The 13,483-nt window shown below is 33.2% G+C and overlaps 1 protein-coding gene across 1 annotated transcript; it reads left to right on the forward strand.

Annotated features, from left to right (window-relative positions):
• The first annotated feature begins 2 nt into the window (after window positions 1–2).
• On the forward strand, window positions 3–13,105 carry LOC128156135 (thrombospondin-type laminin G domain and EAR repeat-containing protein-like). The gene is made up of 9 exons (XM_052818156.1): window positions 3–240; window positions 3,683–4,206; window positions 8,434–8,545; window positions 9,123–9,266; window positions 9,581–9,846; window positions 9,980–10,166; window positions 10,413–10,642; window positions 11,018–11,205; window positions 12,451–13,105. The coding sequence occupies exons 1-9, from the start codon at window positions 138–140 to the stop codon at window positions 12,713–12,715; spliced, it is 2,019 nt and encodes a 672-aa protein (XP_052674116.1). The 5' UTR covers window positions 3–137; the 3' UTR covers window positions 12,716–13,105.
• Window positions 13,106–13,483: the final 378 nt, after the last annotated feature.

Below are 13,483 nucleotides of genomic sequence, written 5' to 3' on the forward strand. Positions count from 1 at the left end.
AGAAAAATCTCCTTATCGCGTCAGCAATCATGTGATGATATAGCTTGTATTCATTGGCTTGTTCTTTTTTAACGGATTGATCGGAGAATTGATAAGAAAGAATGGAAAAATTAACTTAATTTTCATAGAAAGAAGCAATGGATCTAATTCTGGTGCTAAAAAAGATATTATTTTTAGTGAATTTCAATTTAATTTGCAAAAGAGTCCACGGGAATATTTCTAGCCAGACATCGTGTGCAGGTAAGCTTTTACTTTTGCCTTTTACTTTTGCCGACTTCTATGTGTGTGAGATTGTAAATGATAAAGAGATCTCCAAACATAATACCTGGCGAAAAATGCAAATCTAAATCTAATAGATGGAATATTTGCCTACATCAAACAACGAAATTTTCATTTAGATCGCTTTGATATCTTTTCTCTCTTTAATTTCTGAGGCGATTTTTTCTGACACATAAATTAAACAAATAATCAATTACTATTAGTAATTAATTGCTTGGCATCATTTTGATAATTGATATAGTGATATTGTTTTATAAAAATTTTATTTGTTTGTATGATTTATCCTGACCGATATTCTAGAATTTTCTCCAATTTTGACAATTAAAAAAAAAAACTACATGTCTCTTTTGATGCCAGTCAAAAAAAAAAAAAAAAAAATAGAAGCATCTTTCATTCGATTTAATAAAGGTGGCTCTATAATCCTACAAATTAGAATATTTAACTGGTTCTTTTTGTCGAGACTTCGTGGGGCAAACCTCATTTCTCTTCTCATGTTTTAAATGTTGCTAAACCAATTGGTTACAGACACGTCCATTGAACTGCTCTTAATTTGCACAAAGTCAGGTGAAATTTACAAGGATTTTCCGGAACAATATCATAAATATTTATTCACCGGAGGGTCGATGGAATACTATTCACATAAAATAAGATTATTTACTTTCACAGGCGAGCGGCAATTTCCTTCGCTACATTAAAGTTTGTTTACATGCAAATCACATCTACATGTCGATTCATTAAATTATTCAAGTCCACATACAAGCTGTAATGAACCCCAGACCGATCACCAAGGGCAGAAATTACAACAAGCGTGGGATGGCCAGAAACTGTATAATTCCCTTTCTTTAAATCGATAATTACCTTTTTTTGAGGTTTAGGAAAATGAATTAAAAATGTTTCTATATACACTGTAAAACCTTTGTAAAAAACAAGAAGGTCAGAATTTGCTTTAAAATAACATTTTGAAAAAAAAATGATGCGAGTACTAAATGCATAGATAAATTTAAAAAAGAGGAAAATCCTTTCAGAAGCAAATTTATCGTGATTTGAACTTTCCATTTCTTAAAGATCGTTGACATAATGGTAAAGATTTATTAAACCGACTTCTTCTATTCGAAATATACGTACATGTAATTTTTTTCCTTTGCAATCTGAAAACAAATATCAGATATGCCTACAGGATTCAAATAAAGTCTTCAAAAACTAATCTTTAAAAAAAATCTTTTTCTTGAATAGTGCATTTAGCGAATGAAGTTGCATCTGTCATTGGCACAATTTAACTTAATAATTGGATCTTGCCTCTTAAAAAATGAAAAAAAAAGCTTGCTAGATTGATATTTATCACAAAATCTTATTTGCTGCAAAAGTAAAGTTATTGACTTTGTCGAAACTCAGCTGTACCGATTCGTACCCGTATCCAATCAAAAACCGTCTTATAGGTTATCCATCATTTAACCTTTTTACCAACCATAAAACATCAAATACTCAAGTTTTGTCATTTTTAAAAACTTAATAATGTTCACTTCAAAATAATTTTGCATGTAATACTTTGATCTAGCGCATTTTAAGTAAGACATCAAGATTTTCTTTATTTCCTTAACATGTAAATTCTCAATTACTCGCCATTTCCGCGGTTTTAAATGTTTTCAAATCGATAGTGACGCACCATTTGGTGTCTCAATTGTGCTTTTAAGAGCACAGGTGTTTATTGTGGGCCATTTCATAATGAAGTCATGCCAGGCGAAGGGTAGTTCACTCACGTTTAAGCCGTCTCTATTAAGAGAAACTGCGACTTAATTCATAAATAATCAAAAAATTACATCTAAGATTCGAAAATATTTCAAACCATTAAGTAGCAATATAGAAGTCATTATTTATGATGTTTCGTATTGTATCAAGATATTCATGCCTCACAACTTTTGAAATTTTATGTCGTTTTCAAAAAGTTCAAATGACTGTTCTTTCGTCCAAGTAACGAGCAGTCAATTAAATGTGATGAAATTAAATGAAGTGACACAATCAGCGTTCCTTGAATTCCTTTCTTTAAAGAAACAGTGACTTTTAGTTTAATTTGACATTTTGGAATCAAAAGGCAAGATCATTTACAAAGAGATCGTTCAAAAATCCAATTAGGTTACTTTATGAAAGTGAAGAACTTTAAGGAAGAAAATCAGCTGGTACCTTAACACAAGTCGGGTCTAAAATGAGCTTGAAGCAAGTTTTTTGGGCTAAAACTTGATGAATTATGAATAAGCGATCAAAAGAAAAGGAATAAGGTTTCCAGACCAGTCTGAGTTAAATGCCGTGTTTGCCCTGTCCTTTACGAACAGAGATGACTTTTAAATGTCGTTTGGCAGTTGACGGTTTGCTTGTCCAAAGGGGCGTGTCGTCAGTGTGTGTCGACCCGAGAAAAACACGTGTTTAAATTGATTTAATTGAATAAGACAACTTATGTTTGAATTCAACACTTTTATTCATCTCATTATTTTAGCATTTGGACGGAGATACCCCTATTGCATTACGTTTTTTATAAAACCAAAGCAAACAGAGCGCTCCTGGAGATTCGCCACCCCCTTACCACCCCCCGAAAACTCCTCCGAGCGTACCCTAATCAGGTGTAAACAAGAAAAGATCATTCGATACAACAGACTCAGGCATCTCCGATAGCCAAGGTTAATGGTCAGGCGACCAATCTTAAAGCACTGACAGTTCAACAAGAAATGTTGAATCATAACGGTTTTTTAACAATCATACAGCAATTAATAAAGTTTTCGCTACTTAGGTCTTACTGTTCTTTTTAGATATTACTGTGCTCAACCTTCTATAACTCTTTCTATGTATAGTTGAAGAAATAAATGGTTTTTGCAATATTCAATCACATGTAAGTTTATTGGTTAGGTTCCATATTTTGAAGTACTACCCTTTGTTCAAATTAGGATCTCCTCGAGCATTTTTACTATATTCAAACATTATCGAGTCACAGTGAAATATCTGCGCCACAGTAAAATCCACCACACCTCATTAAGATCCACCACTGTTACAAGAGTCTTCTCGGAAAACGGAGATAATTATTAATGAAAATAGAAATAATAAGTGATATAAATTGATTGTTGTATTATAGGCCGCTCTCTGTCATTATGACAAATGACGGTAGCCTTCTAAAACGTGGCAAGCTGTGCCAATTGTTATTTTTAAATGATGGACAACTCTCTTTATTTAATGTATTTATAAGAAATAAAAAACCAACTTGTGCGCATGTGTACAGAAACATTGATTGCTTGGAGTGTTCAGTTCATATTTATGAAAATGATTATTATTACGTGAACTATTTTATTCTTCATTGCTTTTGTTGTATGGGATATTAAAAATATAAATAATACAATACAGTTTATAATCTTTGTTTTAGGAATTTTACCGGCAGACCTTCTGGAAGAGAGTATACCAAAATACGGGTTTCTACCAAATGGAGTCAGCGTGCTGTACGATACTAACAGCCACGCGCATGCGTATAAATTCTCAAGAAACAATATAGACTTACAGTTTCCTGTCTCCAAAGTCTTTAAAAACTGTTTGTATTTTCCTGACGAGTTTTCGATATTCTTTGTGATAAAACATGAACCTTTGTATGATAAAAAGGAATGTATATTACATATAGGACAAGACAATACTACTTTAGTGTCAATACAACTCTCTAGGAAATATATAGTATTGACTTACAATAACAGAAAAGTGCAATATAGAAATTTCGCTTTGAAGGACAAGAAATGGCATTCTGTCGGATTCAGTGTGTCTGCTAGTGATATTACTATGACAACAGACTGCGTGAATAAAAGAAGAAAGAGATTAAAGAGAAAATGGCAGTCAAATCTACCACTGAAGAACGCCACCTTTCAAATTGCAAGCTGTGCGCCTGCGCGGGGAGTAACGCTGGTAAGATATGACAAAAATGTTGTCTTGTTCCTATAAAAAGAATCATAAACTGGGTTACGAAATTCTATGTTTCGTTGGTGTTGCTTCATGTCAAAAGGACCACAATCATTATAAATATTCTTAAAATTCTAATATGCATGAAATGAATGTCAACCATTCCAGGGATCAGCAGCTGCGAGCTTTTAAAACTCGAAAATTGAGTAATGTTCACTAGTCAGGCACACTCTTTTTGATGAGATCAATTTTTTTTAAGTTTCTCCATATAGAAGCGACTGAGGGTACCAAATTTTTAAAAAGATTTTTTTCAGCGCTGCTGTTTCGTCTCACAATATTCATTATTTTGTGAAATGTGAAATTTTCGTTTAGAACCATTTTAACAAGAGCTTGGACTTTGGGTAGTTGTGTCAAACATCATTGTAACAGAGGCCTATCTATTTCATTGCTGGCCATTCAGCCATGGCTCTTTGAAATAAACATTTGGGCTAAGACTATGCAATCGGTGTATATTTTGCTTGAAACCAGCACCATTTTTAACTTGTTATGATGCAATAAATAGATAGTTACATCCCACTGAAAGTCCAAGGCCTTGTTAAAATGGTTCTAAATGTTAACAAAGAATCAAATAAAACCACGCGTGTGAAAATACGTGTAAGTTTTTGATAAACTCTGAACATGTTGAAAAATTAATTAGCACATTATTTAAATGACACGGCAAATGTTTTAATGTACAGTAATGTAATTAGCATTCCAGTGATTATATACGTGTATATTTAACAAAGGTCCATTTCGTGTGTATAGAAACAAATAAAAGTAAATACTAGTAATCGATTCAACCAGTTATGTATTTCATCTGTATAGCACATGTAGCTATATTTTTATCTTGCTATGGCTTACATGTAGAAACAGAATTAGTTTTTTTTAACAAAAATTAAGATGGCTATTTTTAATTTCAATATCGGCAAATTGACATGTCTTTTTCAAAATTTTTCAATTATTTATTTATTCATTTGGTATGATTATTTCAGTTGTTTATATGTGTTTTATTTAAAGACGAAAATGTAAGCTAGAATATTTCGGCAACCATTTTGCTGTTCAAAATATCCCCTCCTCCCCCTCCCCTTCCATACAAATGGTGCTTCCCTCCTCCTAAAATTTTTTACAAGCCATCACCTATTGAAAAAATGTACATTTTCTCTCTTGCAAAACTTTTACAAAATATATTGATGCATAACAGGATAACAGACGTTGGAACATGATTAAAGTGCGATTAACTGAGAATATAAGTACATTTTTACATGTATATATATTTCATTTCTATCTTCTGTATGAATAACGTACTATTTAAAGCCAAATTAAGAAAACTTGAATATTTAGATAATAATTTTTGCAAACATACATGCAGCTTTGTTAGCTAGTATTTGTATTTTAGGTTAATAAGATTTTTTTAAGGAGGACGTCGTCCTGCAAGACACATATAATGAATGTTAAGAATTAGCATATTTGCGTAGGATCCATTTGTAAATACCAACATGCGAAAGGACCGAATCAACCTCAGTTCAGCGGGTCGTTCAGTTGTACATGAACGCAGATGTCCGGCATGTCAACTTGATGAAGTCTCTGTTAGGAATTAATTATATATACTTTTCCCAATAGTCATACTGTTATCTGAAAACCTTTTTTCTCAAGTTATCATTCTTTTTTTTTCTTAGTTTTGAATTGCGTACATCTCCCTTATTACACGAAAATGGAGTAATTTCATTATTTGGGCCTTTTTTCCTCAAGCAATCAATCTTTTTTTAACACCAAATCATATTCAAAAATGATTCTGAAGAATTCGAAGTACGTGTTAATACTATTAATAAAACACACGAGGCTTTTATCAAAAACCACGGTTTATTTTTTGATTTTCAATATAAGCAACCGATTAGGTACAACTAAAACTCGCAACGCGTCTCAAAGCTTGTACATGCCTTGCGTCGCATAACGACTTTGTGTTGGAGTATACATTTCACAGGCGATAAGTTTGTTTGTCCGGCTTATCTTAGTAAATAATTACATAATGTATCCACCGCAAAGTCTCCTCACAAGATTTACAAATTTAGAACATAAAATTCTCATTTTGACGCGATGTTAACAAATTGAATACCTTCAAAACGATAGCTTCGCCATCGGCTACTGAGGAAACCGCGACAGTACTTGGCTATGTTGCAAACTGTCGCCCATTTATTTGAATTTCTAATGATTTTGAAAAAAGCAAATTTAAAAAAAAATGAAGAATTGAAATAAATTTTGCTAGTGCTGATAAACTTTCCATACTATTCTTCGCTGATATTTATATTAGAAAGACTTATATGATTCTTTTATTATGTGACATTTTTGTATGTTAGTACTGTTCTTTACAAAACTTATATTTTTGGAAATTTTCATTTGTTATGCACATATTTTGGTTCTCAATAACCTAAATTTTAGTAAAGAAAAATACATTCTTCCATTTTGACAGCCATATTGTATATTTAACTTCGAGTCGGCCTTCAATTTATCATTATTACGAAGTAGAAATGATATAAATATTATATTGTGGTAATTCATGTTCATCGATACACATTATTATAATATGCTGGTTTACATGCAGTTAATCATCAATACCCAAAAATAAGTTTAAGTATATGTATTCCTATTTTATATTTGTTTCCTAACTGACGGAAAATTGTTTAGTTTTTTGACGGACAAAAATATTTTGGATATTTTTTTTTTGTCTGTCATTTAGATTGGTTTTGATTTTAGCCATTTTAAGCTAGCTTAAAAGGAAAAATTGAAAGTCTACATTTATAAGTGACATCTTCGAATTCCCCAGTCAAGGGCCTCTGATCCGAGCGGATCTGAATCTCTTGACTAGGGAAGATGCCTAATTGATTTATCTTGAAAAAATTGAAGAAATTTAAATCTTTTAAGACTGACACCGATTTTTTTATACATATTTCAACTAAATGAAACAGATACACATGTTCCTTGAGAAAGAGACGATTCTCTCAGATTGCCATTTAAGGCTAAATAATCCTTTTACAGATTTTTATCGAATACCTCGCCGCGTGTTAAAGCAATATCGCCACAAACTGACAAAAACCAGGAATTCAAATGAATTCTCATTTCTTTGTCAGCACCCGTCAGTTTGCGTCTTAATGGACGCGTGTTAATTTATTACCTATAGCTTTAGCGGGTATCACTTTTATCGTCGGTTAAATTACACAATAAGAGACACCGCAAATAAATAGTTCGCCGACAGGCGAATAAACGGCGGTCCACAATGGCGTTACAGAAATCTTATGTCCCGATTGATATCCTCCACTTGATCTCAGTGCAAGTTTATTCAAATGTATTTTTTTACAATCTGTTAATTGCTAGGTATTAGTAAACCCGTGGTGTAATTTGTGTCTAATTGATTCCAGATTGTACCTTCTAACGGGTGTTTGCCAATGTAGTTTGATACGGCCACCCGAAAAATTTCAAGAACCATCCCCATCTAAACAGCTTCTTTAAAGAAATCTATTAACTTTGGATAAACACATATTCACATCATAATTGATATGTAGAAAGTTCAGTTGTTGATATATGGGGCCCAGAAGATAATGATATATGCGGCCCCGCCTAATGATACCTTTGGTCGTGAAACTGATAGTTTCGGTAGCGCGTTTGACCGGGGTTAACCCAAAATCAGCCACCAAAAACCTCAACCTAATAGATGTCCTCAACTGCATGACAGGTTTATCTGTCTTGCTGAAATATTTGGGAAAAGGAGACATTAGATAAATTTACCGCAATTTCAAATATCTTGAGCATGTTATAACAAACCTACTTCTAAAGTCTGTTATTATCTTGCACCCAATACGTTTTCCATTCATAAAACGGGGTATATGGGGTGGAATTAATGGCTTTCACACAATTTATGGCTCAAAATGAGTTCTAATGAAGCACAAGGGTTTACCGCATGCCAAGTATTCACTTCCGTTTCAAAATGGTGTCAAGTTAAAAGATAATAATACATTAAGAAAATCAAATGGAAACACATAATTATATAATGAAATTAATTAAAATGTATGTTACATTGATATTGTATGTATTTATACATAAAGTACATATATTTATCATTAAGCAAAATATATTATACATGTATATACATATTGGTCTTGGATACAAGAATTTATATCCATTTTGATTGTATTTGTGTAGGGACATATAAAAGATCTTATATTCATCCCCGGGGCTGATGCAGCTGTCAGGGCATGTCCCCCAAAGACGCCACAACATCGTCACCTTGACAACCGCTTACCAGCTGTACCGGGTATGTATAAATCATTCACGTGAATCATGTCATACACATGTACATGTTTCGTTTAATAAGATTCCATAAGATGTAAATATATGAGTAAAATGTTATAAGGAATACAACTCAATATTGCAAATCATCGATCTGCAATCATTACAGGACGATTGATTGGTACGTATAGTCTACAGACATTTTGCATGATATCGTTGTGCACGACTGCTTCTGCTGTTTCTATATAGCATCATGTGCAAATCTATATGAAAAAGTGCTTATTTATAATAATTATATTGTGAAAACGTATTCATTAATAAGACTTTATATCAAATACAACCTAAAAAAAAAAAACAAATTACTCGATCTTTTTAAGATTCATAGATCGATATTGTACATGTACATGTAAAAGGTTGGGTACCTTGGGTTTTTTAAAAAACTTTTTTGTTCTTGTTTTTATGCAGTTATTGTTGTGTGTGTTTGTTGTTTTTCTATATATTTTTAGGAGGTGTCTTTTTATGCTTCTTTTTCTGGTAAATTCTATTGACCTGTAGAGGTTGAGCTTTTACAGTCTAGTTTATAGAGTTATATACCCTTGTAGACGTGTATCGCATCGGATCGCCGGGGCCGCGCTGGGACGACTGTACTTGGACGGACGTGGGGGACATCGCGTATGACCTTCACGCCAAGTCCCTCAAGGTCTGTGTCAACGGCATCTGGCAGCACGTCACAGTCAACATAGAAGGTATACCACATCCCTACGGTATACGATATTATCTGAAACTTACTGAATTGTGACTATTGGTCTAACCTGAAAATCATAAATAAAACATCAAAAATGTGCAATTCTTCTTCAGAACATGCTTTATTCGTGCACAGTCCATTGAACTTCAGATTCAAGGCTCTTGAAAGATAAAAGAATTAAGTTAAAAACTGCTGTCATTCATTTACTACATACTTGCCTTACTCTGACAACAGTTCTTAAAACTGATAAACATATTTTACATGACAAATAATTTTTTAAAAAAAATTACCATTTGATATATACTTGCTTATAAGCCCCAACCAAAGCCCCAGAACTACCCCGGAGACTGGATTACATAGATTACTACCAGGACATCCGGACCCCCGGACCCTCCATTGACGTAGAACTGTTCACTATTGACGGCGAGGGGACGTTCGCCGTGTTTGCGTCAAGCCGACCCAGGAAATCTAAAAAGGATATATCAATTGTATACAAATGGAGGAAAAAGAAGTTTGTTTTTTACCAGAGACTGAACACGGACGCAGCGCAATGCTGGAAGTTCTTTGCTATTGATAACAATGTGAGTTTTCTTTAAATGATTTTTTATGTTTCACTGAACACGTGAGCAATCCTTGTCATCATTTTATGGTTTTGAATTTTCCAGATTCGTAGATAAGTACATCATATACCAAACTACGTCCTTTCAATTTCAGTTTTTCCTTGCAGTTGCCAATTACGGAAAGGATTCGAGAGTCCAAGGAAATTCCACCATATTCAAATGGCACAAGCGACGAAAAAGATTCAAAGAATTCCAAATCATACCCACTTGGACGGCACGTGACTTTGAGCATTTTGTGATGAATGATAAACATTATTTGGCTGTTGCTAACCATGCAAAAGGTATCATCTACACATTATATTATTATCATTCTTAATTATCCTATATATGATTGAAACTGCAGTTCAGAGAGAATCGAGGAAGTCAATATATACATATTTTTCCTTGATTTGTTCAAAGCACTTGTAGTAAATAGTGTGTACGTTTACGGAAATAGTGCATAAGTGTATTTATTCTTAAGAGAATACCAAATAATTGAGAATGAATGAATTTTACATCGATATATTTTATTCCCCTTTTATTGAAAGGTTCTAGCCAAATGGTTGACTCAGGGATATATATTTGGAGTACGAAACTTCGGCGGTTTAAATTATTCCAAAACATCATGACAACTGGAGCATATGACTGGACCTACTTTTCGGTCAATGGATACCACTTCCTGGCGGCTGCGCAAGCGTTTGATGGCTTTAGCACGCTTACTGACTCTAGAATATATGTCTTGCAGGACAAGCAATTTGTTTTGTTTCAAACGATGGAGGTTACTAACTTTATTATTTCTCTATACTCTAGTCTCGCTTACCCCAGACTCTCGCTCTCGAGGCAAGTCTCGAGAGCGAGAGTCTGGGGTAAGCGAGACTATCTATACTCCTTCTTGAAAAAAAGTAGGCAAAATAATATTATATGATTTAAGAATGAATTTAAAAATAATTGTTTATTCAAAATCCCAATTTTTCTGTTTGTTTTTTTTAATAAAAGTTGTTTATGTATCAGGGTAATGAATTTCAACTTTTAATTTGTTTAAAAATTGATTTTTTAAATTTTTGACAAAAGGGCGTAACAATAAAACGTATGCATATTCTAATTATTAAAATTATGCTTTATCTCAGTTTTTTTCCTACTTTAAATTTTGCAGACCAATGGAGCTACGGACTTGGAATATTTCCAGATTGGAGACTCGGTCTTTCTTGCAGTGGCCAACGCTTATAACTACGGACCTCAGAACATCGATAAAAAACAGGAATACCTCACCAACTCAACCATTTACAAACTAGATAAAGGGAGAAGAGTTTTTAAAACCTTCCAAACCATCGAAACCTTCAGGTAAAACAACTCAAGGGGACAAAGAGAGACAACTTGCCTAAGGTAGCTCATCACCAAGGGCTTATATTTTGTAGGACGCAGAGTCACAAGATGGCGAGTTTACTGTTATATAGACCTTATTGAATGTATTAATCGGAGCTCAGTTGTTAAATTATTGTGCTTGTTAACCACAGACACGATAAAGCTTAAGCTTTACTGATTCAGAATTTGAACTTTAAAAAAATCATACCCCCAGTTGAGTATTTTTCTTATATTTGACTTCTATGCTTCTTGTGCAGTATGCTATACTGTTTTAAGGTATAGTGAGCAACCTTAACAGGGTAAAAAGAATGGAAGCGGCAATCCCCTATTCCATTAGTCTAAAAAGCAGTGACACATTAAAGGGACTTGGACACGATTTGAGATCAAAAATTTTATTTTTATTTTTTATGTATAAAATGGTTTACTGGTGTATTTTAAATGATTGACCAAAATATTGAATGTTAAAGTCAAGCTACAAGCGAGATACAGAGGTAAGAATTGATTGTTATGTAAACAAAGCTCGAGTCTTATAGTTGTTTACAAAAAATGTAATGTAGAGAATTACCATTTCTTAGACAAAATTATATTTAAAAAACAATTTAAACTAATTTATTATCTTCATAAATACTATTATCAACAAAAGAAAGATACATTCGATTGAAACTTACACCAATACAACAACTAAGTAAAAAATGACAATATTCGAGTTTTGTTTACAAAACAAAGAATTAGGAACTCTGTATCTTGCTTAATACTTGATATTTCACTTTCAAATTTTGACATAGCATTATAAACTTATATATTTATCAATATAAAGATTGAAAATGGAAAAATAAAATTTGAAAATTTTAAGCCAAATCGTGTCCAAGTCCCTTTAAATGATCATTATAATACTTTATTTAATGTACATCGAATCTGCACATGAGAATCAATATATCAATTTTTTACACATAATACAGCAAATCTTTCTGATTTTGATTTTGAACAAAGTTAACATAACTTTCTTTTCTTTTAGCCCCCCCCCCCCCCCAATAAAAATCCATTAGCCTTGGTTATGTGTGTAGTATACAGTAAAACGCATTCTCATGTCTCGTTTCTACGCAAGCATTTTTCCAGGGGATGAAATATTTGGTTTCCACTTTGAAGTTTATCCTGCTTAACCCTTAAACAGCTGGGTCTTGTTTTGCATCAGAATGCGTGACTGATCAAAGTCTCTTGTTACAGCGCAGTGGACTGGGAGTTCGTAACCATTGGAGACGAGCACTTTCTCATTGTTTCTAATGCGCAGAATCGTGCTTTGGAAGGTGATCACCTGACAAGTATCTACAAATGGCGGGGTGTGGAGAAGTTTGTACGAGTTCATCAGATGGACGTTCTGCCGAATACTGACTGGGAGGTATTCACAGACAAACGAGACGTGTATTTTGTCTACTCCAACGCCAAAGGCAAAACTTCACAGGTCTTGAAGGCGGTCTTTACGCCATCTTGACCATAGCACTCTTTAAAACACCACTATGCAATTTTACCTATGTTCATTAAAAATGGTACAAATTATTAATTTTATGCACAAGAATGGTTCGCTTAAATTGTGAATGGTAAATGTAAATTAATATGGAAATGAATCAAGGGAAACATAATGAGCAGAATTCAGAATTGTGTTTGAAAATAATTATCATGCTTAATTACAATCCATTTGTTAAAGAAATGATATTTGAATCAATTAATGTTTTCAACAAAAAACATGGTTTTCAGGCTTGAAATCGCAATGTGGATGACATTTATTTATTTTCAACTCCTAGGTATTACGATTTGATATACAATTGTTGTTTATATTTTTTGTATGCTTAATACTCACTTAATAAAGCGTTTGAATTTTCTCGTTTTGATTTTTATTTTCCCGACAATTTTTTTGTAAATCCAGAAATAAAAACAGCCTATTGTATATGTATTCAAATTTAAATTAACTTGGAAAAATTTGTAATTATAGTGAATAAATATAAACCCGAATATTTTAAATGTATCCACGTGCCTTAATATACAAGTGTAATCTTGAGCATGTTGAATGAAATGTAAGCATAGCAGAAATGCTACAGATTCTTGCTAACGACAATTGGACACCTTGTCATTTATGAACAATTCCTAATGATGAAAGTAAACAAACGGCGTGTGGAGAGGTCAATGGGGCACCAGAACAGCCGTGTGTCACCTGTATCCGGGGGACACGAAATCACACAGACCTCTCTACACCAAAGACGTC

The sequence above is a fragment of the Crassostrea angulata genome, chromosome 7 (genome assembly GCF_025612915.1).
Source record: "Crassostrea angulata isolate pt1a10 chromosome 7, ASM2561291v2, whole genome shotgun sequence".
NCBI lineage: Eukaryota > Metazoa > Mollusca > Bivalvia > Ostreida > Ostreidae > Magallana > Magallana angulata.

Coding starts and splice junctions, on each gene's coding strand:
- LOC128156135 (XM_052818156.1), top strand. CDS start 138: ATGGATCTAATTCTGGTGCTAAAAAAGATATTATTTTTAGTGAATTTC. Junction 9,847..9,979: donor TCTTTGCTATTGATAACAAT/GTGAGTTTTCTT, acceptor TTTCAATTTCAG/TTTTTCCTTGCAGTTGCCAA. Junction 10,167..10,412: donor TGTTGCTAACCATGCAAAAG/GTATCATCTACA, acceptor TTTTATTGAAAG/GTTCTAGCCAAATGGTTGAC.